Source organism: Mandrillus leucophaeus, unplaced genomic scaffold (genome assembly GCF_000951045.1).
Source record: "Mandrillus leucophaeus isolate KB7577 unplaced genomic scaffold, Mleu.le_1.0 Scaffold1293, whole genome shotgun sequence".
Lineage (NCBI taxonomy): Eukaryota > Metazoa > Chordata > Mammalia > Primates > Cercopithecidae > Mandrillus > Mandrillus leucophaeus.
In genome coordinates, this window is record NW_012101247.1 from 37,047 (window position 1) to 61,086 (window position 24,040).

General features: G+C 34.4%; 1 protein-coding gene across 1 annotated transcript in view; it reads right to left on the reverse strand.

The window, feature by feature from the left end:
* Nucleotides 1–24,040, reverse strand: part of LOC105533890 (leucine-rich repeat serine/threonine-protein kinase 2) — a gene marked incomplete at its 3' end in the record, with an annotated part of 159,019 nt that overhangs the window by 36,744 nt on the left and 98,235 nt on the right. The window contains exons 29-39 of the mRNA XM_011972478.1: nucleotides 21,417–21,646; nucleotides 20,880–21,007; nucleotides 19,473–19,691; nucleotides 15,953–16,154; nucleotides 14,825–14,913; nucleotides 9,692–9,879; nucleotides 8,669–8,823; nucleotides 7,697–7,843; nucleotides 7,354–7,545; nucleotides 6,560–6,706; nucleotides 1,647–1,747 (exon numbers count right to left, since the gene is read on the reverse strand). Of these exons, the coding sequence (XP_011827868.1) occupies nucleotides 1,647–1,747; nucleotides 6,560–6,706; nucleotides 7,354–7,545; nucleotides 7,697–7,843; nucleotides 8,669–8,823; nucleotides 9,692–9,879; nucleotides 14,825–14,913; nucleotides 15,953–16,154; nucleotides 19,473–19,691; nucleotides 20,880–21,007; nucleotides 21,417–21,646 (1,798 nt within the window). The remainder of the gene's footprint in view (nucleotides 1–1,646; nucleotides 1,748–6,559; nucleotides 6,707–7,353; nucleotides 7,546–7,696; nucleotides 7,844–8,668; nucleotides 8,824–9,691; nucleotides 9,880–14,824; nucleotides 14,914–15,952; nucleotides 16,155–19,472; nucleotides 19,692–20,879; nucleotides 21,008–21,416; nucleotides 21,647–24,040) is intronic.

The following is a 24,040-nucleotide window of genomic DNA, read 5'->3' on the forward strand; positions in this document are numbered from 1 at the left end:
GATGGGTGCAGCACACCAACATGGCACAAGTATACATATGTAACAAACCTGCACGTTATGCACATGTACCCTACAACTTAAAGTATAATAATAATAAATAAATTAAAAAAAAAAAAAGAAAGTAGATTCTGTTATACAAACTGTATGATTAAGAACTTAGAAACACTTGAAGGCATGATGAAAATATCTTTTCCTGAAGTATGTTTTTTAAAATATATATATATATAATCAGAAAACCTCAAAAAGCTACATAAAATAAATCACCACTGGTACTCAGAAGGTTAAGGTGGGAGGATCACTTGAAGCCAGGAGTTCCAGACCAGCCTGGTCAACCTAGTGAGACTGCGTCTCTAAAAACAATTTTTTAAAAATCAGGGTAAAAATGTGGCCTGAATTAAAATATGCCCTTATTTTTATAGACTGATGATAAATACATAACAATAGAGGATCCGTTTGACTTTGTTATTTGGAATGTTACTATTCTATTAGGAAAAGAAGTTAGTGACAGAAGGTTGCATTTCTTTGTCTAAAAGTAGAAATATTTTGGTTCTGTACAAATAAAAATATATATAAATGGCATTTATTGGTTTTGTCCTCAGAACCAAACTATAGACAAAATGTGAACAATTTAATTATGAGCACAGAACAGAATATAAACGTTATAAACTTTCACTACATAAAAATAATAGAACAAATTAGGGAACGTGAGAAGGTGATGGGAAGAGGAGAAAGAATGGCAGTAATTTTCCTTATCTCACATAGCAAGGAGTCAGTCCATGCTGTCTAGAATTGGTGTACTAAAAAATCAAAAGTTTTGTAAATCATTCCAAGTTATAATTGTTATATATGAGGAAAACTAATTTAACCAATTTTAAATTTTAGGAAGTGGGCAGGGACAGGAAGTAGGAAATAGGATAAGCGTGCTGACTTTTCCATCTTTGTAGCAAGTAATCAATAGCGGTTCTTATTGAAGTGGATAAATCCAGAAAAGAAAGGTGCAAGCTTATCAGTGAGAGTTTTGGTTTAAGATTTCTCACCTTCAATCAAATTAGCAATGTGAGGTCATGCATTAAACTTCTTCTTTCACTCTGAACACACGGAAGTCATGTTCAATAAAAATAAAAATCATTCTCTCCCTAGACCAGAAATGTAAAAGATAAACACTCTGAAGAAAATAGAAGGTGAAGTCAGGAGCTTGCTAGGCTTCAAGGTCTGGAAGCAAGTGGAGGCAACTAGGAGTCTGACTACTGTGGAGCACCGGGGACAAAAACATGGCGCTGAAAAATCCCAAGTTTCTACATTTCTAACAATCTCCTGGATAATGCCTGGCTACTTATCCATGGAACACATTTTGAACAGTAAGGTTCTAAAGTAAAAAGAGGAGGGTAAGTGAGTCTTACAAAAGTTTTTACAACATACTATGCATCACAATTATAAGGATTCTCAGAATATAGTGCTTTGTTTCTCAACAGGAGAAATAACACAAAACTTTCTATTCTACAAAGAAAAGACAAACTAGAATTGCATAATTAAACTCAAGTAGAAATGTGGTCATTATTTTGCATTTTCACAACTGTACACAAAATAAGAATTCCAGCAGATTAATAATGTGTAATTTAATATAATTATATTACTGAATTTCTTACTTGTCTTAACAGCCTAAGTGATGTGTGTTTATTAAAAATCTTCACAGCCACTTCTTCTCCTTCATAGGCTGCTCGATAAACTGATCCAAAACTGCCATCACCTGTTGAAAATAAAATACAAAGCACTTAAATTAATCTGTCCAAGCAAAAAAAAAAAAAAACCTAAATAAATTATATCTGTTTTAATTATATCTGTTGTATATTTGAATAGAAATCTGATCTACTTGTTTCATTGAATCAAATCTCCTTTAACATTTCCTCTTCCTTCTACTCCGAGAAAGATACATCTAAAGATTTTGTCCTCAACCTTCCCATCTTTCCTCTACATATAACCTGCTCAATTATGTCATCCACTTCTGTGACTTCATCTATCCCTCTAACGTAGATAATTTTCACATTTTCACTTATAGCCACCTCCTAAGTGCTCTTCTACACTTCTAACTTTGTGTTGGATATTTCACTGGTATGCCCTTCCAACTCAATCACAGCCTATCAAAAGCCACATTTATTATCTTTTCTCCTAACAAGTTTTTATTCTACCTTCCATATAGCTGATGATAACAAGACAAAAGCTCTTTTTGAGGTCTTTCTGGAGTTAAAACTGACGAACCATTTTAAGTCTTGCTCCGGTCTAACCCCACGGCTAACACTGGCAGTTCACTGTGCAGCCTCATTCACATTCCCTTCCTCTCCATTTCCACTACCACCACACCCATTTGGTGGCCTCAGAGCCTTCTGCTGAGTCCCAAGAGGCCTCCTGAGTTCCTAACTTCCAACTCATTCTCTCTCTCTCGTAAAATTAATTTTCCTATCATTCCACTTTGATTGTGTCATTCTCCTGGTCACACACAAATTATTCCATGTTGCCTACGAAACCAAATCTAAATTCAGCTCCACAGTCATATTGTGGCCCCTAAATCCTTTTAAAGTTCTCTTCTTGTTCTTCTCATTCTCAAGGCTTGATGAGTTCAGTAGCTTTCCCTGCCCCAGTCCTGGCTGAACAATACATCTGAGGAGCTTTTAAAAACACTAATGTCTGGGTTCAAAGATTTTGATCTAATTAGTCCCAGGAGAAAATAGTTATCTGATTTTTTCTTCTTTTAATTCTATATTTAGTAGAATTAGTAACGAGCAGGTAAGGTTGAGAACAAGTGCTCTAGACAAACCGGAATAGCCAAAATTTCCTGAGCGTGCTTTGTACCTTCAAGCCTCCATACCCTTGATGAGCTCTGCTACTCCATCATCTCCACCTCCAGGGAGTTGATCAAGCCTACAGGGACCAATACATACCAAGAAATAGAGGCCTGCCTCAGAAACTGATCACAATCAGCCCCATGGACTGTTACTCTCCAACGACATTCAGCAAATCCTGTTTGTACAATATTTATGGTTCTCATGTAGTGCCTTGAAATGTAGTCACTTGATGGATATAAGTGAATACACGCAAAACAGTCTATAACAACTTGTAATTTCCAAGTGGTGAAATTACACATCTATGGAAAGCTTCTACCTATTTGTTTATTTTTTATACATCTATAATGAGCATATATAATTATATTTTATGCTCAGAGACAGAGTATATTAAAATAATTAACTCATTTGAGCATGTCTTTCTACTAGATTGTAAATATGTTAAAAGTATTATTTGCATCTTATCAGTCTTGGTATTCTCTCATTCTATCCCTCCAGTACTTAATAAATATTTGACTTTTAAAAACCATTAGTTAGGATTGTTGGTATTGAGAGAGTTTCAGGGGAAACTGTTATATATTGGAATCAGAAATAGAATCGGGTAAACAGAAGAGGGAAAAGAGAAAGAAAGCAAGTAGAGGGGAAAGGGAGAGAATGGGTCGGAGAGATGGAAACATATAATAGATGCATCTTGCTCTGCTTCCCCTCAATCTGGACAGCTATCAACAATAAAGAGAAATTGTAATGGAGCATAGAGGAGTAACATACTCTAGGGAGATACATCAACATTTTAAGATGGAGTAGGGATTTCTAATTTTTAAAGCCCTTCTCTATTTGAGAATCACTGCTGCATTAATATAGAGTATGGATTGTCATGTCTTTCAGGTGACTGAGAACAAAAATAAAGTTAAGGACTACTATTGTGTATTTGTGATATCCAGGTTGGAAGGAAAATTGAAGGCAAGGAAATTTTCCTAACCCCTCAAATCACACCACAGAAGTAGAAGTACCTGTCTTGGCTCTCCAGAAAAATAAATAGCTCCACAAAGAGGAAATGTACCTTGTAGCTTCTTAGATGCATGAACAAAATCCCATACATTTATATCTTAAAATATATTCACAAAACAAGTCTATTCATATCTATTAAAGTCGGTCATATTAGTCACTGCATAATAGTTACTGCTATCTGGGAAAAAGAGAGTTTTCAAAAAGCCTGAATGCACTGCTGCCCTACAATAAAAATGGGAAGAGGGAAAATGGAGAGAGGCAAGACCTTCTCCAGATTACCCTAATATAAAGATGCTGGAGTCTCTACCTGTAAAATGTTTTTAGAAGGATACACCTAATTTGTTAAATCATGGATACTCAACCCCGCCCCTTATCTTTGGCAACATCTGGAGACATTTTGATTGTCACACCTGAGGGAAGAAGGGGAGATACTACTGACATCTAGTGGGTAGAGGCCAGAGATGCCGCCAAACATCCTACGACGCACCTCGATAACAGTCATCCCAGCCAAAATGGCAACAGCTCAAAGACTGAGAAACTCCTATCTAGACTGCTTTCTGTAAATGAACATGGGATTTATGGATTTATGGGACATAGGTCTAGAGAAGGGAGAGTAATCACAAACATTTTCTTATCTGTGTAACTAAACAGACTTTGTTTATTTGTTTCTGTTTTGTTTTTGTTTTTGTTTTTTGAGACGGAGTCTCACTCTGTCGCCTAGGCTGGAGTGCAGTGGCACAATCTCGGCTCACTGCAACCTTCACCTCCCAGGTTCAAGCAATTCTCTGCCTCAGCCTCCCAAGTAGCTGAGAGTACAGGCACCCGCCACCACACCCGCCTAATTTTTTTTGTATTTTTAGTAGAGACGAGGTTTCACCATCTTGGTCAGGTTGGTCTTGAACTCCTGACTTCGTGATCCACCTGCCTTGGTCTCCCAAAGTGCTGGGATTACAGGAGTAAGCTACTACGCCCGGCCAACTAAACAGACTTTGTAAATGACGTTTCCACATACACTACTCAAAACGTGTCCATTCATCTGAAACACATTTTAATGCAGCACAAAGAAATATTTTAGGAATCTGTGTCTGACAGTTTGGGATTTCTTCAGAGGAAGGATGCACTATGTCTAGTACTTTCCTGTATACGTTGAAGTTTGGGGTTGATTAAAATGTAGGATTCAGCATTGACGATTCAGCATTTTGTGTTAATCCTCTATTACTAATACATTAACTTCCTCAGTTCCAAAGCATTTAAATTCATCCTAAACTTTCCAATGAATGCCAATATGAAAAGTATAGAGGTGTTTATTTTGCTTTAAATATCATGTCCCAAATTTTGGACAATTTTTTGCTAAGAATATTATGTCCTGACTGACAGATTCTAGGCATTATCTCTGGGGTAATTTGATTAAAATTAAACTAAACAACAACAAAAACTAAACAAAGTAAGGTCAAAATTGTCTTTAAATGCTTTACATTAAATCAGTCTAATGCATTTCGTAGTTGCCTCAATGACTCTCTGGAATGTTTAAAACTTGAGTACATCAGCCTAATGTTAATAATAATATACTGTATACTTGTAAATTGCTATTAGAGTAGATTTTAAAACTTCTCACCACAAAAATATGTATTTGAGATAATGTATATGTTAAATAGCTAAACTTCTCCATTCCACAACATATACATATATCAAAACATCATGTTGCACACCATAAATATATACAATTTTTACTTGTCAATTAAAAAAATAAATTTGGATAAAATATATTAAAAAAAAAAAACAAACAATGACCGAGGAGTCAGACAGATCATGGCATCACAGGCCTTTTAAGGACATTAGCTTTTATTCTGAGAGACATGAGAAGCCACACATGTAATCTACTGAATGACATACAGTGACATATCTTATGTTGACTGCTTCTTTCCCAAAGTAGTTATAATGCATACATTTTTCATCTTCTGAAGTGTATGAGCATTTTTTTAAAACATCTTTTAGGCCTAAAAATCCATGTACAATGATAGGACAGGTCCAGGAAGTCAAGATACAAACGAGAATATTGGAACATGGTTACCATGACTTCACCTTTTCTCAATGAACACCTAAACATGCTACATGAATTCAATGATTTCCATCATCCTCTATTGAAAATAACTGATTGAATTCATGGAACCAACAAATGTAAATTGTTCAGCATACCAAAAAAAAAAAAAAAAAGAATTTGAGTATATCACCATGTGACACTTCTGACTTCTTAATTTCAAGGCTTTTTATGAATATTTCTATGAGAATTCAGCATTGTCACACTCAGTCATAAAACCCCTGCTATGACTACACTGAGGTGTGCTTCCTTTACCTATTCTGTCATTTTAAATATAAAATATGGCTGCTTCACTTAACTCACCTGAAAACCTTCTTATTTGCCTCCCACATCCCTGGCAATTAAGGCAAATACAAAGATATATTTCATAAATATTTGTGCTTCCATGATAATCTCATCCTCATCTTGATCCTAGTCTACATGATTATATGCAAAGCAAATTCCAGATGTGTAACATGATATTCCTTTAAAATATATCATTCCAAATAAAAAACATTATAACAAATATATGAAGACAGTAAAAATCTATGACAATATAATTATGAGATCTATTTTCTAAATTATAAGGAGAAAAATACATCCTAATTTTTATTCTCAAATTAACAAAAAGAATTACCTAGGAGAAACTCTGGAGCTTGTTCAAATTCCAGCTCATCATTATTCAACATAATATTTCTAGGCAGGTCAGCCAAAATCAAGTCAGGGGCAATCTGAGATATTGGAATGGTGAGCCTTGGTTGATCTGGATTTACTAAGAGATCTCCTGAAAAGTAATAAAACATTTTTTAAATAAAAACAACATTTAAGGAGATACATAAATCTGTGGTTTTGATATGAAAAAATAATGGAATATTTTCTATAATTTCTAACCCCTCCCTTTCTAACCAATCTTAGATTTCTCTAGAAAATTTGAGAACATTTTAAAGATTCACTTAATATCTATCTACTTGGAATTTCAAAAATTTATTCCTACGTTCACTTGTAGAATTCTGAACTGCTGCAGACTACCAGACATCTGACTAGAAAGTTATCTATTCTCTGCTTTTGCCACATTCATGAAGCTGAAGCTGTTATTATATGGCAGACCTGTTAGTAAATTACATCCATGTATTGTCCATTTGAATCTTTATAACAATTCTATGAGATAGATGTGGTTGGTATTCCTATTTCACAGATGAGGATATGTTGTTCAATGAGCCAGCATTCAAACCCTCAAAAACATTTTCTGAATCTAGAATACAAGATTTTATTGATAATAAATATAATCCAGTTTTCTGAACAGTCCCTATAATTGAATATACTATTTTTCAACTCATCCGTTATGAATAAGAATATTTACATTTAATAAAAGTCATTTTGTAAGTATTGAAGGATCACTTAAACGCATTTGTAAGTTGTTTCAAAACATACCTTCCTCTGCTTTCTTCATCAAGTCATCAAGTAAGATTTTTTGATGCTCTTCACCATCATTAAAACTATATAATGCCCATTTCTTCAACAGAGTTTCTCCTTCACCACAAATATCAATCTCCAGCAACCCAGGAAACCATTCCTCCATGAGAGAATCAATGTGGTCCACAACTTGGCCCAAAAGAATACAGCCTACATGATTGAAAACAGAGCTCAACGTCTTGTCTAAATCTCATACTGTCACAAAGCTTTAAAGTAAAGGTTTTTTGTTTATATACATATATGTTTTTAAGTTTAGATTTCTTTAGTGTTACAATTGAAGCATTTAAATTGATTTCCTTACCTTTTCTACAAGAAGGAACTGTAATTTTTAAGAAACTCTCTGGGTGATTGTCTAAGACTTCAGATCCTACCAGACAATAAGCTTCAGGAGACCAATTTAAGTAGATGCCTTGTCGCCAATACATTCTGTTTGGGCGAAGTGCTCGTTCTAAAAGAAATTTAAATGGATCCAAATGGAGCTGTTTATTAACTGCTTCCTAAATTAAAGGGAAAAAAATCTACTGCACACACCACAAGTGATTGTAATACAGATCTACTCATTTTGAAATAAAGTATTGGGTTGTTAATGATATGAGTCCTCATCCATATCTATTAAATATTTTATCCATAACTTTACAATAAAACCAGTTAAATCCCCTGTAGATTAAGATCCATTTCAGGTTGATGCTGTTAAGCAGTTTAATAGGCTCAACCGATGACAAAAGAGAATCATAAATCAATCCTCATAATTTTCAAAAAGAAATTGATCGTGCTAAACCCAAAACTTTCTGAACTTTTTAATGCAATGTAACTACCTATATGTTGATTAATTCCAATCAAGATAAGGTTTATTTTGGAAACCTGTAACACCTGTGTAAAGCTAATTTTAATCCCAAAAATGGTATTTTCCCTTTGCAGTACCAAAATGTCTCTATTTATTTTAGAAGAAAGAGTTAGCATTATAAACACCGGATTTGCTCTTTTCTTTGTAAATGGCTTAGTGGCTGTGCAACAGAAAAGAGATAATCACACTCCCTACAATGTAATCACGGCCAAGAGCTGAGTGAGCATCTAAGGAGTTTTCTTCCTGACAAATTGGATGAGGTTATATGTGCTTGTGTATCTTTACATTGCCTACTCCAAGGTTTTATGAGCTTATTTTCTAATTCTTCAGCTGCCTTCCAAACAAGCAAACTCTGAGAAAATGGCATATTACTTTTCATATGCCATCTCCCTAATTTCTCTAAATATTAAGTCTTCATTAAACACTCACCTCTCCCTGAAAGCATGTAAGGTGAAATCTCAAGTAATCGATTGATTAACCTCGACCAAAATCCCATTGGAAAATAAGGCATTTCATATAGTCGGATGATAATTTCAGAGTTCTCACAATGGGGAAGCTCTATCACAGGCCTGTGGTCAGATAAACTAAAGGCAAAAGGACACTATGGTTATACAGCCTCACAGAATACCCAAAAATGTTGAGCAAATGATTTTACTGCTTAAAATCAATGAAGGTAACCACTCCAAGCAACTGTAGTCTTTTTGTAACATTGTTTCACATGTTTTTCCTACACCAAAAATTCAGAGGTTATTAATCAATTCAAATGCATGCTCAGATGTAGATGCATGAAATATTTTTGGTAATCCCTGTGCACTAATACATAAATTATTATAATTAGTTATGAATAGACAAATGTAATCTTACATAAATCCTGAAAAATACATGTCCTAGAAAAAAAGTGTATATTTATTTTTACAATTGGCTGCATCCATCAATCAATGTAATTTGCACATTTCAACATCATATTACTTTATAACATTTCCCACTTCCTTATAAAGCAGTAGGACAGCCAAAGTATAGGCTAAAACTTAGGCATCCACTATGATGCCATAAATGCTTTTAAAATTCTGTTGAAAACTCACTATCTTCTCAGAACTTGCTTAATAAACTCTCTCAGTGTTGTTTAAGAACACACACGTACATAAACAGGGACGCACACACCCACACATACACACACACACATTTATCTCTAATATTTACCTTTCTTAAATAATTTAAACAGTGATAAGTCAACTAGTAACTATATATATAAAATAAGTTTTACTATATCTTTAAAGTGTCAGATGCAATGTTTCATTCCAAAATAAATATGTCAGCAGGAAGTTTACACTGGAAGCAAAATATATTTATTTATTTATTTAATACATCTATTATAGACTACAGTTACTTTGACAATTAAAAGAATAGATAGTGAATTTCCATGTAGTGATTATTTTTTAAGGTTTTTTTTACCTGCTTGGAACCAGCAAATATTCTTCTCCTATTGGCAAAGCAATCTGGAATTTTTCTAGGAGCTTAAAATACTGTGACATGTAGTTCTTTGGAAATCTCCTTTTCTTCGAAAGAAATTTTTCCACATCTCTACGTGAAATAATTCCCTTAGGGTGTTTTGGACAACCTTCCACTTTCACTGTCAAAATCTGAAAGATTGAGTCATAAATAATCACTAGAATTTATTTTCTGAAAGGTTGCAAATTTAAAGCATTTTAGGTCTCTTTGCTCAGTGAAAGTAGTCAGAAAGATTTTAATGTTTTCAAGTGCAACAAAGTACCTAATTTCTCTAGCAACTATGTGGCCTAGAAGCCCAGAGGGACATTCACTCTCAAAAAAAAAAAAAAATGTTAAATTAAGGGAGTTAATTCAGATTGGAAATCATTGAACTTCTCTGGAACCAATGAACATCAATATTTCCCTAGCTTCAGTGAAAAGATCAATCCAATACCTTACTTCTGTTTTGCAGTCTCATCAATAATATATTCCCAGGAAAATGATCTTCCAGACAATTATCAATACAGGTTTGAAATAGAAATATTCTTCACATTTATATACTAGGAGAGGGTTTCCATGAATAGGAAGACAGATGGTGTAGTAGAGTTTCATGATTCTCAAAGTAACTACTGCATTTTGATGGATTCTACTTGCAGTGTCTGGGTCAGTAGGTCTGGGATGAGGTTTGAGAATTGGCTTTTTTAGCGAGCAACCCTGATGATTCTAACACAGAGATCATACTTTGAGCTTTGACCATTGTCATGGCACTTAAAAATCAGAACCCAGATTCAAATCCAGGCTCTGCTACTAGCTGTGTGACCCTGGGAAAGGTATTTGATTTCTTTAATGCACAGCTTTCTTCTCTGTAAAATGAGACAGTAAAAGTGATCGTCTTAGATTGCCCTGAGAATGAAATAACACATGCAAAGCCCACAAAGTACATATGACAAATTTTAGCATATTTATCTATATATTCCAATTTATTTTGCTTTTCAAATTCACTTTAAAAAGAGGTTTGTATTTAATTTTCTTTGGTAGATCTATAATGTTCAAGGAATACTTAAACAGAAGCAAACATTATTTATGCTATCATGTAGTTGGGTGAAATACCAGGTTATAAAGTCCTTAGGCCCAAGGACTTGTCTTACCCATCTCTGTATTTCTATTTTGTTTGCACAGTATTTATTAAATCAATGAATGCATGATTGATTGTACATATTGGTATTTAATGACAGCGTGCAATGGGCCTATAAATAATAAAAACTGTTGTTTAAGACTTCTCCCATGTTGTGTACTTTATAGCAATTCCAGATTGCTGTTACAATTCAGGTGGTAAAGAGAATTATTTGCTCTTTCAGTGTTTTTTAAGTGCTAAGACCTTTTTTTGACAACTCATCTCCAACTACACTTCATATTTTCTTCGTAGCACCCACTCAACATATTATATGTTTATTTATTACTTCTTTTCTATCATTTGAATATTAGCCCTATGAACGTAACTCATAGGCCCTGGAGTCAAACGACTTGGTTTGAAATTCTAACTCTACCTCTTCCTGAATGTGTACCATTGGGTAAATTATTCAACCTCTCTGTCAATCAGTTTCTTCATCTGTATCACAGGGGTTAATAAAATACCATTTGGAAGTGTTGCTGTGAGAATTACATGAGATAATCTTTTTTTTTTTTTTGAGACGGAGTCTCGGTCTGTCGCCCAGGCTGGAGTGCAGTGGCCGGATCTCAGCTCACTGCAAGCTCTGCCTCCCGGGTTCCCGCCATTCTCCTGCCTCAGCCTCCCGAGTAGCTGGGACTACAGGCGCCCGCCGCCTCGCCCGGCTAGTTTTTTGTATTTTTTAGTAGAGATGGGGTTTCACCGGGTTAGCCAGGATGGTGTCGATCTCCTGACCTCGTGATCCGCCCATCTCGGCCTCCCAAAGTGCTGGGATTACAGGCTTGAGCCACCGCGCCCGGCGAGATAATCTTTGAAAAGCACATATTAACCTCATGTGTGTTAGCCATTATTATCTAGTTATTCTAATTCATTTTACCAAGATACATTTATTTTTTAAAGAGTTTGTGCTTGATTTTCCTAGTGGATCTATAGCATGCTACCACTACTTGCAGCAGAAGTTGCCAAAGATGGACACATCATTTCTATCGCTATACACAGGTGCTATTCATATGGAGTCTATTTCCCTTCCCCTTTATTCTGAGGTAGGTTTGTGGTTACTCTGGTTACTAGAATGTAGCAGAATTAATACTTTTGCCAGTCCTCGGCCTAGCCTTTAAGAGGACAGAAAAATTCCGCTTCATTTCTCTTGGTAACCAGCCACCATGAAAGATGTCCAATTACTCTGTAATCACCACGCCACGAGGAAGCCCAACCTAGCCATACGATAGGCCACATGGAGAAGCACCAATACTCCAAAAACGTGCACGTACCTTTCTTGCACTTTCCAGCTCAGTTTAATGAATGAAGCCAAGTGAATGACCCTTGCCAATACCATGTGGAGCAGAATCACGCAGCTGAGCCCAGTCAAGCCACAGAAGAATGAGAAATGATAAATTGTTCACTTTTTAAGCCTCCAAGTTTTGAGGGGGTTTGTTACGTAAGAATAAAATCTGCAACATTATCTTGACTTCATCACCTTTAAAAGAGCTCCTAACATTCCTTCAACCTAATAACCTGAATAGCTAACTGATGCCTTATTCAAGGAAAGAGAATTTTCCAAATTCCTTTGTATTTCTCCCATGTATTTTTATCAAGGTTAAATTGCCATATAAGCTTTTTAATGTTCCACCTGATTAATTCAATAGGTCCCTTTCATATCTCTTTTATCATACAGTTAAATGAGTCTTGTAAGCTTCTACCTGCCTTAATGGTACCTTTTTAAAATTAGTTTAGTGACCTTACAGCTCGGGGCACATAGAGTGGGTGGGCTCATTACAGCTTCTGCACCATGAAATTATTCGTGCCCTTGCCTTGATTCATGAAGGTGAATACTCTTATTTATTTTTGCTAATAGCTGTCAGACAAGTTGCTCTTGGTTTCACTTGATTATTTAGAGCTTTCATTTCCTTTAAACCTTAGTGAGAAAATGACATTATATTTCAATTTATTGGCATAAATAAAAATGATGGTACTTCTTTTTTAGGTTAATAAGAAATTTAAATTATCATTTTATTGACATTTTAAATCTGTCTTTCAAAGTAACTTTGAGTGGCTCAAATTAACTTAATTTTTACTTAAGTTATCATATTTATAACTATGTTAATGAGAAGAACTTTCATGGATTTTCAACTTAATTACTCCACAAAATCTTTAGGAATTTTATTGCAGTCATAGTGAAAATCTGCATTTTTTTAAAAGGGGGATTCTGATGCAAACCTCTTCCTTATTCTACTGTACAAGATATGCCCACCCTAATGTTCACATGTGTGCGATTTCAAGTGTTCCATAGTGACATGGAAACACATCACTGTAGGGAGCAACTATAGCGTTTCCTTGACTATATGGAGTTGAGTTACCTCCTGATAGCTACCATGCGCCAACTAGGACAACAAAATTGCTGGATATATTTAAAACTTCCTTTGCTGTACAGGATGCAGCTACCTACACATCTTTTTTATTTGTGCCCATAAATGACACACTTTCCAAAACTACGTGAGTACCTCTTTATAGTTCTGAATTTTTTTAAATTTCCTAATTAACATTCTTTAAATTGCCAAATAGATCCAATATAAAATTAGCTAACATTTACCCCTCACTTACACTGAACTAGGGAGGCAATATAGAGGATAACTGTTATTTTCCTTATTTAAAAAATAAGTAAACAAAGGCTTAATGCATTAAGAAATTTCACAGAACTAATAATCAATTACCTCAAGTAAGTGCAGTGGGTCACATTACTGTCTCCATTATCGTTTAATAATTGAGTAAAATCACACGATCCATGACAATATGTGCAGAAGGTTGAAAGTCTAATTTAAAAATACCTCCCAAAATAGCAATAACTAGCATACTGCAAATAATCACTGACTGCAATGTTTCAATATGCTCTCGAGTTCCATGGTACTGGATTTAGCCTCGACTGAGTTCTCTCTTCACAATACCTTCCTTTTTTTCCTTAGATGGAATTTAGGAACAATTATTCAAGACTGTCTGAGTGAATTTAATTACTTTATGGTTTAATTGGAAGAGATATCTCTAATATAAAAATATATAATAATTTTAGGGACTCCGGCAGCCACATGCAAAACTATAAATTTTACTCATCAACAAATCAGAAGCTTAATGTTTCTCAACTAGGGTCATTTTCACATTCTCCAAGCAATATTTAGCAATGTCTGGATACATTTTTGCTTGTCACAGCTAAAGGATATTACTTACATCTAGAATATAAAGGCCAAAACTGCTGCCAACATGCTACAATGTGCAACAAAGAATTACCTGGCCCAAAATATCATCATGCTGGGGTTGAAAAGCCCTGAAGTAGTATGCTTTGCTCAAATGGTCTTTTATGTCAAAGCTACAGAGATGGTTTATTGTAACTAATTAAACTCACTGGTAATGGATTATCATTCGGAGAAAAAAACATTTTCCATGTGAAATATAAGAAAAAAACAGCTATAACCAACGCCATCCAAAGTTTTCAAAATCGTAAGCATTTAAAGTTCAGATCATTTCACTTAAGTCCAAACTCCCCTCCATGTTATCTAGATAGAGGTTTCACAGGCTCAGCAACCCAATTTTCTTCTATGTGTTTACCCCAAGGATTTCCACAAAGCCTTCGTTCAATTGACTAATTCAGTAACCAAATCGATGACATCATCAGGATCTAGTAAAGCAGCATGGGACAGAGTGATACAAACATCTGTATGTGGCTTGAAAACCAAGTCATGGAAGTGAACTCAAGACATCTTTCCTTCTTCCATGAAGTTCTTCAAGTAGTCTTCTATGTGAAATGTTCCACAGTCTTCTAAATTCACAAAAGTTTCTGCCTTAACTAAACCCAAACTCTAAAATGCTCAATGCTCTGGGCGCCATCTGTTCTATGCTTTGACCATAACCCCCGTGCCACAAAAATAAAAGATACCAACCTGTGCCATGATTTTACAAAGCCACTTGGGTTCCACAAAATACAAGTCACTTAACTGCAGTGCTGGGTCTTGAAAATGAAGAAGGACTCCTGTAGTAAAAATTCATCAAACAGTGAAACATGGAATGTAGAACAAATATCAAGGGGCTTTAGAAAGAATCTAGTCCAACTTCCTCATTTTACAGGTAAAGAAATTTCAGCATACCTAGTGGCAGAGCTGGGACTAGAAGCTGTGCATCCTATGGTCTAAAGTCCCAATATTATAATGGAGTATTTTTAAACTACATAAAACAATCATATATAAACATATTTGAGACACTGACATGCATTACAAAGCATATTTCATGCACACATAGAAATTCATAATTTTCTGTTTTGCTTGCTGAATAAACACTACAAAGACATGTTTTATTTTCAAATACAGATAAGAAACACAGCATATTTCAGCATACCTTAAGAACAATGGGGAAAAGGAACAGATCATAAACCACAGGAAGCTATTTTTCACACAACAGAATCTAGGGATCAAAAGCAGCTTCCCAGTCACTTACTCTAGTACTATCAAACAACTCACACATTTCTGGCAAAGTAATATGATCAAGTACACAATTAGCACTGAAGTTGGTTTGAGAATTTTCATCTTTGAGACCAATATTTGATGAAAGAGAGCTAGATCTTCCACTCAGCAGCTGCATCATCTCAGGGAGCCATTGATTCTCAAAGCGTCCCAGTTAGACCATTCCAACAATAATTCCCCTTTGCAATATAAAAATAAGTTTCACATGCACTAAACTCATTTGACATTATGGAAGGATATGGTTGTGCTTGGGGTTCCACAGCTCCTGAATAGTACAAGTAAGTTCTAGAACCCAAATATTTTAACTCCCACTCAGGGAATCTTTCCACTATTTTACTCCTAGGTGATTTCTAAATTTGTTTTCTTACAACATGATACATGATTTGTCATCCACACACATGATGATCCTCCAAAAAGAAAGAAATCAGTGGCCTATTAAAGAACTGTATGGATATTCTCTCAGCTTTGAATGTAAATTCTATACAAGATTCAGAAACACTTTTATAAGTTATTACAGCTGAGCTTTGAAAATAAGGAAAGAAACACACAAACCTGATTCATTTAGAAAGTGAACTGCGTGAGGAAGCTCATTTTCATCTAACTGCAACTGATTTTCTCTCACTAGTTGTAATAATCGTTTCTGGTCAATTACAGGAAATTCAATTGGCACATTTTTACGCTCCGATAAAATGATTTTCTCAAGTTCTACATAGCAGTCTGGAATCAGCTGTCCAACAACAGGCTGATCTCGGATCTATGAAATTACAAATGACAAGCCGTAAAAATCTATTTTATTCGTGTATGTGTCAAATGGTTGGCAAATTCAGTGCTAACAGTTTTTACAGAAACAGATATGTTATTCAGAAGTACATTTTTAAATAAAATCAAAATATAATAAAAAGCTATTTAGATTGTAAGGAATAAGTACAATGAAATTAAAATAGGAAAACTGTTGATCCAGAGGCAAATTAGGAAATATCAAATAAAATAGTATGGAAATGTTTATCTTGCTATACAGAAATTCCATGGCAAAAAATAAGATAAATCACTAACCATAAGAAAGATTTTTTATATCTTAAGACATTAAACTTAACGTGAAACAGACAAGCTAGCATAAGATATCAGTACAAATTACAAGAACTTTTGGATATTATATTTTAAATATTCAAGGTAAAACATTAAATTTTGTGCTTGTTATTTGTAAAATGTTATATTGATGGGATGTATATATCAACAGTGAAACCTGGAGACATAAAATCCCACTCAAGCTGTGTTTTTCATGGAACCTTGAATTTGGGAAAATGAGAAATCATCTAAACACCAGTGATTCTGCTAGGAGAGGATGATCATTGTTCTGTTGCTTTTAGAATCTAATCACTGTCTACAAAATGAGAAATACATAAAAGAAGTTTTTTAAAGAATAGGCTGAAGAGGATAGTTTCTATAATAAAAGTATCTTCCAAACATTTTTTAAAATAATTTTAAATAGAAAAGCAACTCTTAATAACATCCGCAATGCCTTTAAGAACCACCAGATGGCAAACTCTCCCTATTTCTGGACCTATGGAAATTACATATTCTTTTCACCTGATAAGAAACAGCATTTCTGCTTAAATTCTTACACTTACTACAAACAGAAATTCAGCACACAGAGACAAAAAATTAACTTAGTCTTTTTCATTTGTGACTAAAACCTTAAGGAGACAACCATAACCATTACTTCTGTATTTATTTACCTGTAAATGGTTACTCAAGAGACTGTTTTCGTGTATCTTTTGACCCAGAGAATTGGAGATAATTTCACTAATCTCCACTTTTCATGTTCCCTCTCAGAGTTGTTCATAAATTAAGATGAAATGGAACTTCAGATTGAGGTTTATGTTTTAATCCAAGGAGGGAAACCTCCATATAAAAGTAAACAAGAGTTCTCAAAGAAAGCAAATCAAGTAGAAACGGGATGAGTTTTAGGGGACTAGGTCTCAAAGCCTAAAGGGATGCCTGCTCTGCTAATGGGCTGAACAAGATTAAAAGGAGTATTGTCGGCATTCAACTCTGTATTGTCCTGCTTCTCCTTTCAGCATGATAATCAGTTCACTGACAGGCTGAGTCAAAAAAATAAAACTTAAAGTGTCTGCACAGACACATGTTAATAAGGTTGAGACAGAAAAAGATTAGAGAAGAGCTAAGATCAAAGGGAAAGATGAAAAATAAACGAGAGGACAAAAAAAGATCTCTAATAGATTAAAAGCTGCTCTGTGAATTCAGGTTGAAGCGCCTCAGGGAAGAAAGAATTTTCAAGTTCTGGCAGGCCCACAGGCCCTGGGTCCTCCGAAAGAGTCACTCTTTTACAAAGCAATCAAATGAGTTTTCAAACCATTATGCCAGAATGCTGCATCCATTAGCAATATATACTTTTCTTTCACTAATACTGGTATTTCTCAAAGCATCTGTTTTACTTCCTTGTAAAAAGTTGTCTTCAAAGTTGATTTACAAGTGCCAAAAGGAAAACTGGTCTGATTTATTGGTAATGATATCTATTAGACAAAAGCAGTATTAATACAGCTTAATGAGCCATCTTATCTGTGACTTTGCATCAACTAAATTCAGGCCTTTTCAAAACAAACTCGTCCTCCAACAAGTCTTTCGAAAGATATGATACATTCTCTGACAGCAATGACGAAAAGGGAAACTATCAAAATATTCTCAGTAACAACAAAGTTTTTGAAGTATGGGTATAGTCTCAGAAAAAAAAAAAACCTCGATTAAGAGATTAACTGGATGAATAAATTTTGTGTATTTGTTTTTCTTTAAGTCATATTACTTTCTAATTACATGTTCAACAAGAGAATAGGAAAATCTACAAATAAATAACGTCATTTTTACATGACAGTACCGTCTATCATCAATAAAACCTTTTAATAACTATAATAAATGTGTGCTGAAGGACACGAACATACAAATTCTCTCCCCGGACACCGCAAAAGCCATCACTTTTACAAATGGCTCATTAGGTTTTGCAGAGAAGCACACATAATCTATATAAATGGATTATGTAAGCTAACTGGCCAACGCGGAGTTATAACCAAGGTGACCATATAATTTATCATCCAAATTGGAATGCTTTTGAGAATATAGTGGGACACTATTAATAATTATGCTGGGACTGCCCAGACGAAATAGGACTCTTATTTATCAGCCAGGATCTTGATCATTAGTGCTAATGAGCTAAGCCAAGAGGGACTAAGTGAAATTCATCATTATATTTGTCATATGGAACTATCAAGGGTATTTTTCAGTACAGTTTACACCACACTCCCTGTAGATCCCAGTGAATATTTCTTTTTCCTGCAAGTATTAAAAAAAGACTGTTGTCTCTGATAACTGATTTATTTATGCTTTATAAAGATTTGGCTTACCAGAAGATAATTTTAAACATTTAAAACATAATTCCCAAAATAAAAAGTCCATTTTGTATGAACTAAGTAATTAGTGAGATACTGCCGAAAACCAAGTCAGTGGTCTTCAAGACTAAATAAAACAGCTGCCTCACAATACAGAGGGGAAAAAAAATTGGAATGGGAATCACCGTGACAAAATACATGAAGGAGTGGCACAAAGGATCAAGATGTCCATAAAATAGGAATTCCAAATGAAAGGAGCAAATGGAAAAATAACAGTCAAAGAATAATAGAAGAAAGATGATCCCAAGACCTCAGTATTCACCTTTACCCTTGGACTGAACCACCACTACAAGAAGTTGCATAAGAAAAGACATCAAAAACATTTTCTCAGATTCTCTCTCAGAAACATTTTCTCAGTATCCCAGAAATGTTCTCTTAGTTTCTCTCAGGGTCCTCTAATTATTTTTTATTCCCATTTCTATGAATTAGAAATGAAGTCCGGTATAAATAATTTTAAAATGGAAAAGACTTTAACAATGCTAACAGCAATGGGGAAAGAAATCCCACAATTTTAAGTGAGTTGCTCACTTCTCAAAATTTCTGACATTTCTAGGCAGTTGCATAACATGAGAATTAATAAATTACATTTCTCTACCAGCCTACCATGTTACCTTGAAATTAAGGCTCTCGTTTATGATGGTTTTCCGAAGTTTTGCCAAAGCATCAGATTCCTCGGTGGCATTCACAAAGTGGTAATCTCGTATGGCAGGGAAACCTCGCTTATTCAGGAGTTCCTTGGTGATTTTACCTATGCAGGCTTTGCGCTGCCTCTCATCAGAAACATCCAAATGTGTGCCAACGAGAATCACAGGGGAAGAAGAAGCGCGAGCCTGGAGGGAAAGACACAAAACCCTCTTGTGTTTGCTTTCAAATTGGGCCTGCTCACATTCCTGTTGATATTTGCTTTCCGTGACATTCACTTGAGTGGAAAAGAGAAACTAACAGACTTCAGAAGAAGAAAAGAACAACTGTCCTTTTTTCCTTAAACCTAAGAAAACAACGTAACCTAGACATTTTAAAAAATCATTTTTAGGCCTTCCTTAATCCAATTTTTATCCCTTTTAGGTAGCCTATATAATGGTAGTAGCATAGTTTTCCTTTCTCATCTTCATGCCTTAAGATGAGTTATCCACTCCTAAATAAAATAAGCATTTCATAAACCCACAAATTATATCAAATTAACGTCATATCATGTATATTTTCTCTTCCTTATCTGTGAATTTAATCTTCTAAATTCATTTTAAAGTCATTCAATTTGGAGTCTACAATGAAAGAATAAAAGCCATTCAAGCAAGTATGACTGCCACTGTAATATTTGCTCATGTTGGCTAGCTGTAAAAAAGTTAATAAAAGAAACATTAAAAAACACCCAAATTACAAAACAAGCATGTATGCAGCCAAATGACATGGTTAAATATCCTGACACAAGCCTTTTTAAGGACTTTGCTCACAGAAGAGCTCATTGCAGCATCATGCAAGCAGCATTTTAGTCTCAATTCTTAAAAGCCACAGTGTTTGAAGGCATAGCTGACAACAAGACAACAAAGGAAAAGATACAAAAGCAACAAAAGGGAGATTCCAGATATAACAGCATAATAATCTGGGACCACTTAAAGGATACAATCTGAAGGATTTCACACTAAATGGCCCCTGAGTACGAAGTTGATGATATATATAGATTGCTTTTCTTTAATATAGCTTATTTTAAATTAGAAAAATTTAGATTTCATTTAAGAAATAATATGATTAAAAAAACAGTTGAACATATATATTTTCAAGTTTTACAGCATAAAAGAATTTCGGGTTACCAATAACATTCACCAATATGGAACATACCATTTTCATGTTATGATTTAATTACTCTGAAAGTTTCCCAACTCAAAACTTTAGTGCTTCTTTTAAGAAAGTATTTAAAGAGACTGAAGCAACTGTTTGCCCAAAATAAATTAACGTACACACACACACACACATACACATTATTTTCTATTTTCTATTTTCAAAAGATCAGAATAAATCACCTTTATATTGAAGAGCCAAGGCTTCATGGCATCAACTTCAGCCTGTCCTTTGCTAAGGTCATAGACAGCAAGGTACAATGCTCGCTGCGTCATAAAATGAGGATGAGTACTATAGAATTCCTCACGACCTAAATAAAGATTAGAGACAAATTTTTTAAATCTTTCAAACAACAGGCAAGAACTCTTTTTTAAAAAATATCTGGGGGAATAATACTATTTTTTATTTAGCATACTAATAAGAGAAAAACAACAGATAATGTTTAGAGAACTAGTCTGGGTTTTTACAAGGGATTGACCACTTTTAGCATATATGGCACCAACCGATCAAAATACCTAGCACCGTATTGTTACCAACATATCCCTCCATGTTCTCCTCCATTCTGGAGGCAAGGGTAAAATTAGGAGAAGTAAAGGGCTTTGGAATAATTCTATACAGTCTACCAGGTTTCTGGATATTAGAACAGAAAGTTCAGTTTTTGAATCCCTGTTCAAAACAAATGGTAAAAGTGAATTTTAAAATTCTATAGAAAGAAATACCTGCAAAATCCCACACATTCAGAACGAGATCTCTCTTTCTTTTGCCTCTTATTTGGATAGGCCAGTCTTTCACATCTATGCCAACTGTGGCACTTTGCACTCCAAGATCTGATTTCTTGGTTTTCATTAATTGCTGCAACAAGGTGGTTTTACCACTCCCAGTATTTCCAACAACCATAAGTTTCATTCGGTTATAGGGCACAGCCTTTTTTAACCGCTGCTGAAGAAACCTAGTATTTGAAATATAAAAATAAAATAATAAACTGTTGAAAAGTACACTTAAGATTTAGGTGAGTTCTTTTGCATGTCACACTATTCTAAAATATAATATCCAAAAGACTGCATAGCTCATATAACTAATAATGTACATGTCTTTCAGAGTACTGTTAATGCATATATTTTGCTAGAGATTTTAGTGTGGTTGATAATATTTGGTAAAATCACCAAAGAAAAAATGTTACACTATCGCCAGAAATAATCAAAAGGCCAAAATACATTTGCAATACTAATTAGAATACGATATGCAATATATATACATCTATATATACACACATATACATACAGACATGTATACATATTTGAATTTCTTTAAATAGTATGAAAAGCCCTGTAAATTACAGGCCAGGTGTGGTAGCTCATGTCTGTCATCCCAGCACTTTGGGAGGCTGAGGCGGGTGGATCACGAGGTCAGTAGCTCAAGACCAGCCTGGCCAATATAGTGAAACTCCATCTCTATTAAAAATACACAAAATTAGCAGGGCATGGTGGCAGGTGCCTATAATTCCAGCTACTTGGGAGACTGAGGCAGGAGAATCGCTTGAAGCCAAGAGGCGGAGGTTGCAGTGAGCCGAGATCAGTCCATTGCACTTCAGCCTGGGCAATAACAGTGAAACTCAATCTCAAAAAGAAAAGTAAAGAAGAAAAGAAAAACCCTATAAATTATAAAGTATAAAATTTCACAAAGTCCATATGACATAGAAACAAGGTATACATATATGTATACTGTTATAATAAAGCTTGATAATAAGGTCATATTAGTTACATTATATATATGTGTATATATACACATATATGGTATATATGATGTATAGATATGTATTCATATATATCACATATGCATATAATAGTATATATGTATAGTGAGATCACCTTACTTCATAAATAAATAAATATAAACTATTATACTATCAGCAACTGTTAACAAGCTTTCATCCCTAATGATCTTAATGTAAAAACTGAACTAAATAGAAGTGTTTAGGTAGCTTAAAAACTACCTTTAAACTAATAGATTTAAAGTGTTATCAAAAATATAATGGATAGATAAAGATACATTTTGAAATATGTTAAAATGTTGCCACAGTCTCAAATTAGAGAAAAAGACTAAATCATAAGTCACTACATCGGAGTAGTGACCAATTCATTCCTATTACTAATAAGAATCTCACCAACATTCCTGATGATATGACCAAAAAAGATTACTTTTCTTGATTTATTTATTTCTTAACAATGCACCACTATTCGAAAAATGGCTTTCTTCAAAAAGCAAATGATGCTTACAATTTCTAACTTGCTCCAGGTCTTTCTGTCTTCTCTGAAAATGTTAAACATGTTTAAAAATATTTAGATATATATTTTGATAATACAGTATAATACACTGAAAGCTAGTTCTACTAAATGTTTAGTAAGAATTGAACCAATTTTTATATAACCATCTTTTCCAGTTTCATGAGAGAAAAATAATTGTGTAGGATGAAGGGTAGTCACAATTAGCACAAAAGTTAACAAATTCTTTCCTTTAAATGAAATCAAGCTCAGGAGGAGTTCAGAAAACAAAATCCTTCCTCATAAAAAGAGATGAAGTTAAATACAAATTTAAGAGATTTTAGGCAGAAGAGAATGAGTAAGTATAAATCACTGGTAATTAAACAATTACTAATTGTATGCCAGGCACTGTGTTGGGTGCCAAGATTTGAATAGTGACTGAACACAGCTATGGTCTCTGCCTTGGGGGATATTACAGTCAAGTTGAGAGGTGATGACAGAAATGAGGTCTGCAATGTTCATACAGTAACTGTGGAAAAGGGAGCAAAGGATTTTATGAGAAAGTAGTAAGACCAATGTGCTGAAAGGGAATAAAAAGGGGGATAAAATCCATTATCAAAGATACTTAAAGTGCTTAAAGTGTAAAGACCAGAAACAGTGATACTTGAGACGTTTTGGTGCTTTCAAAACTGATCAAGGTGAGTAGATTACTCATCCTAATGGGCAAAATAGAAGTTAGTAATTTCATATGATGTCAGTAATGATAATGCTTTAAGATGTAAGAGGCATATGTTACCTAGTTGCTATATGAAATTCAGTGTGAGAAGTTATTAAACTGTGCTATATTTCTTTAGATTGTGTAATCGAGAGACCAAATCACAATACTTATTTTCTTTTAGAGTCTACTCCAGTGAAAAGAAACAGAAGGAGGAGAAGCTGCTCTCAACATTAGCCTGGCTAAGAAGAATGAAAAATCTCTACAGTGGCACCACAGAAACGCATTCATTAAATGAAAGGCAAATGACACAGCATATTAATGCCAAATATTACTATTCATTTTTCCCTAAATTGTAACAATGTAC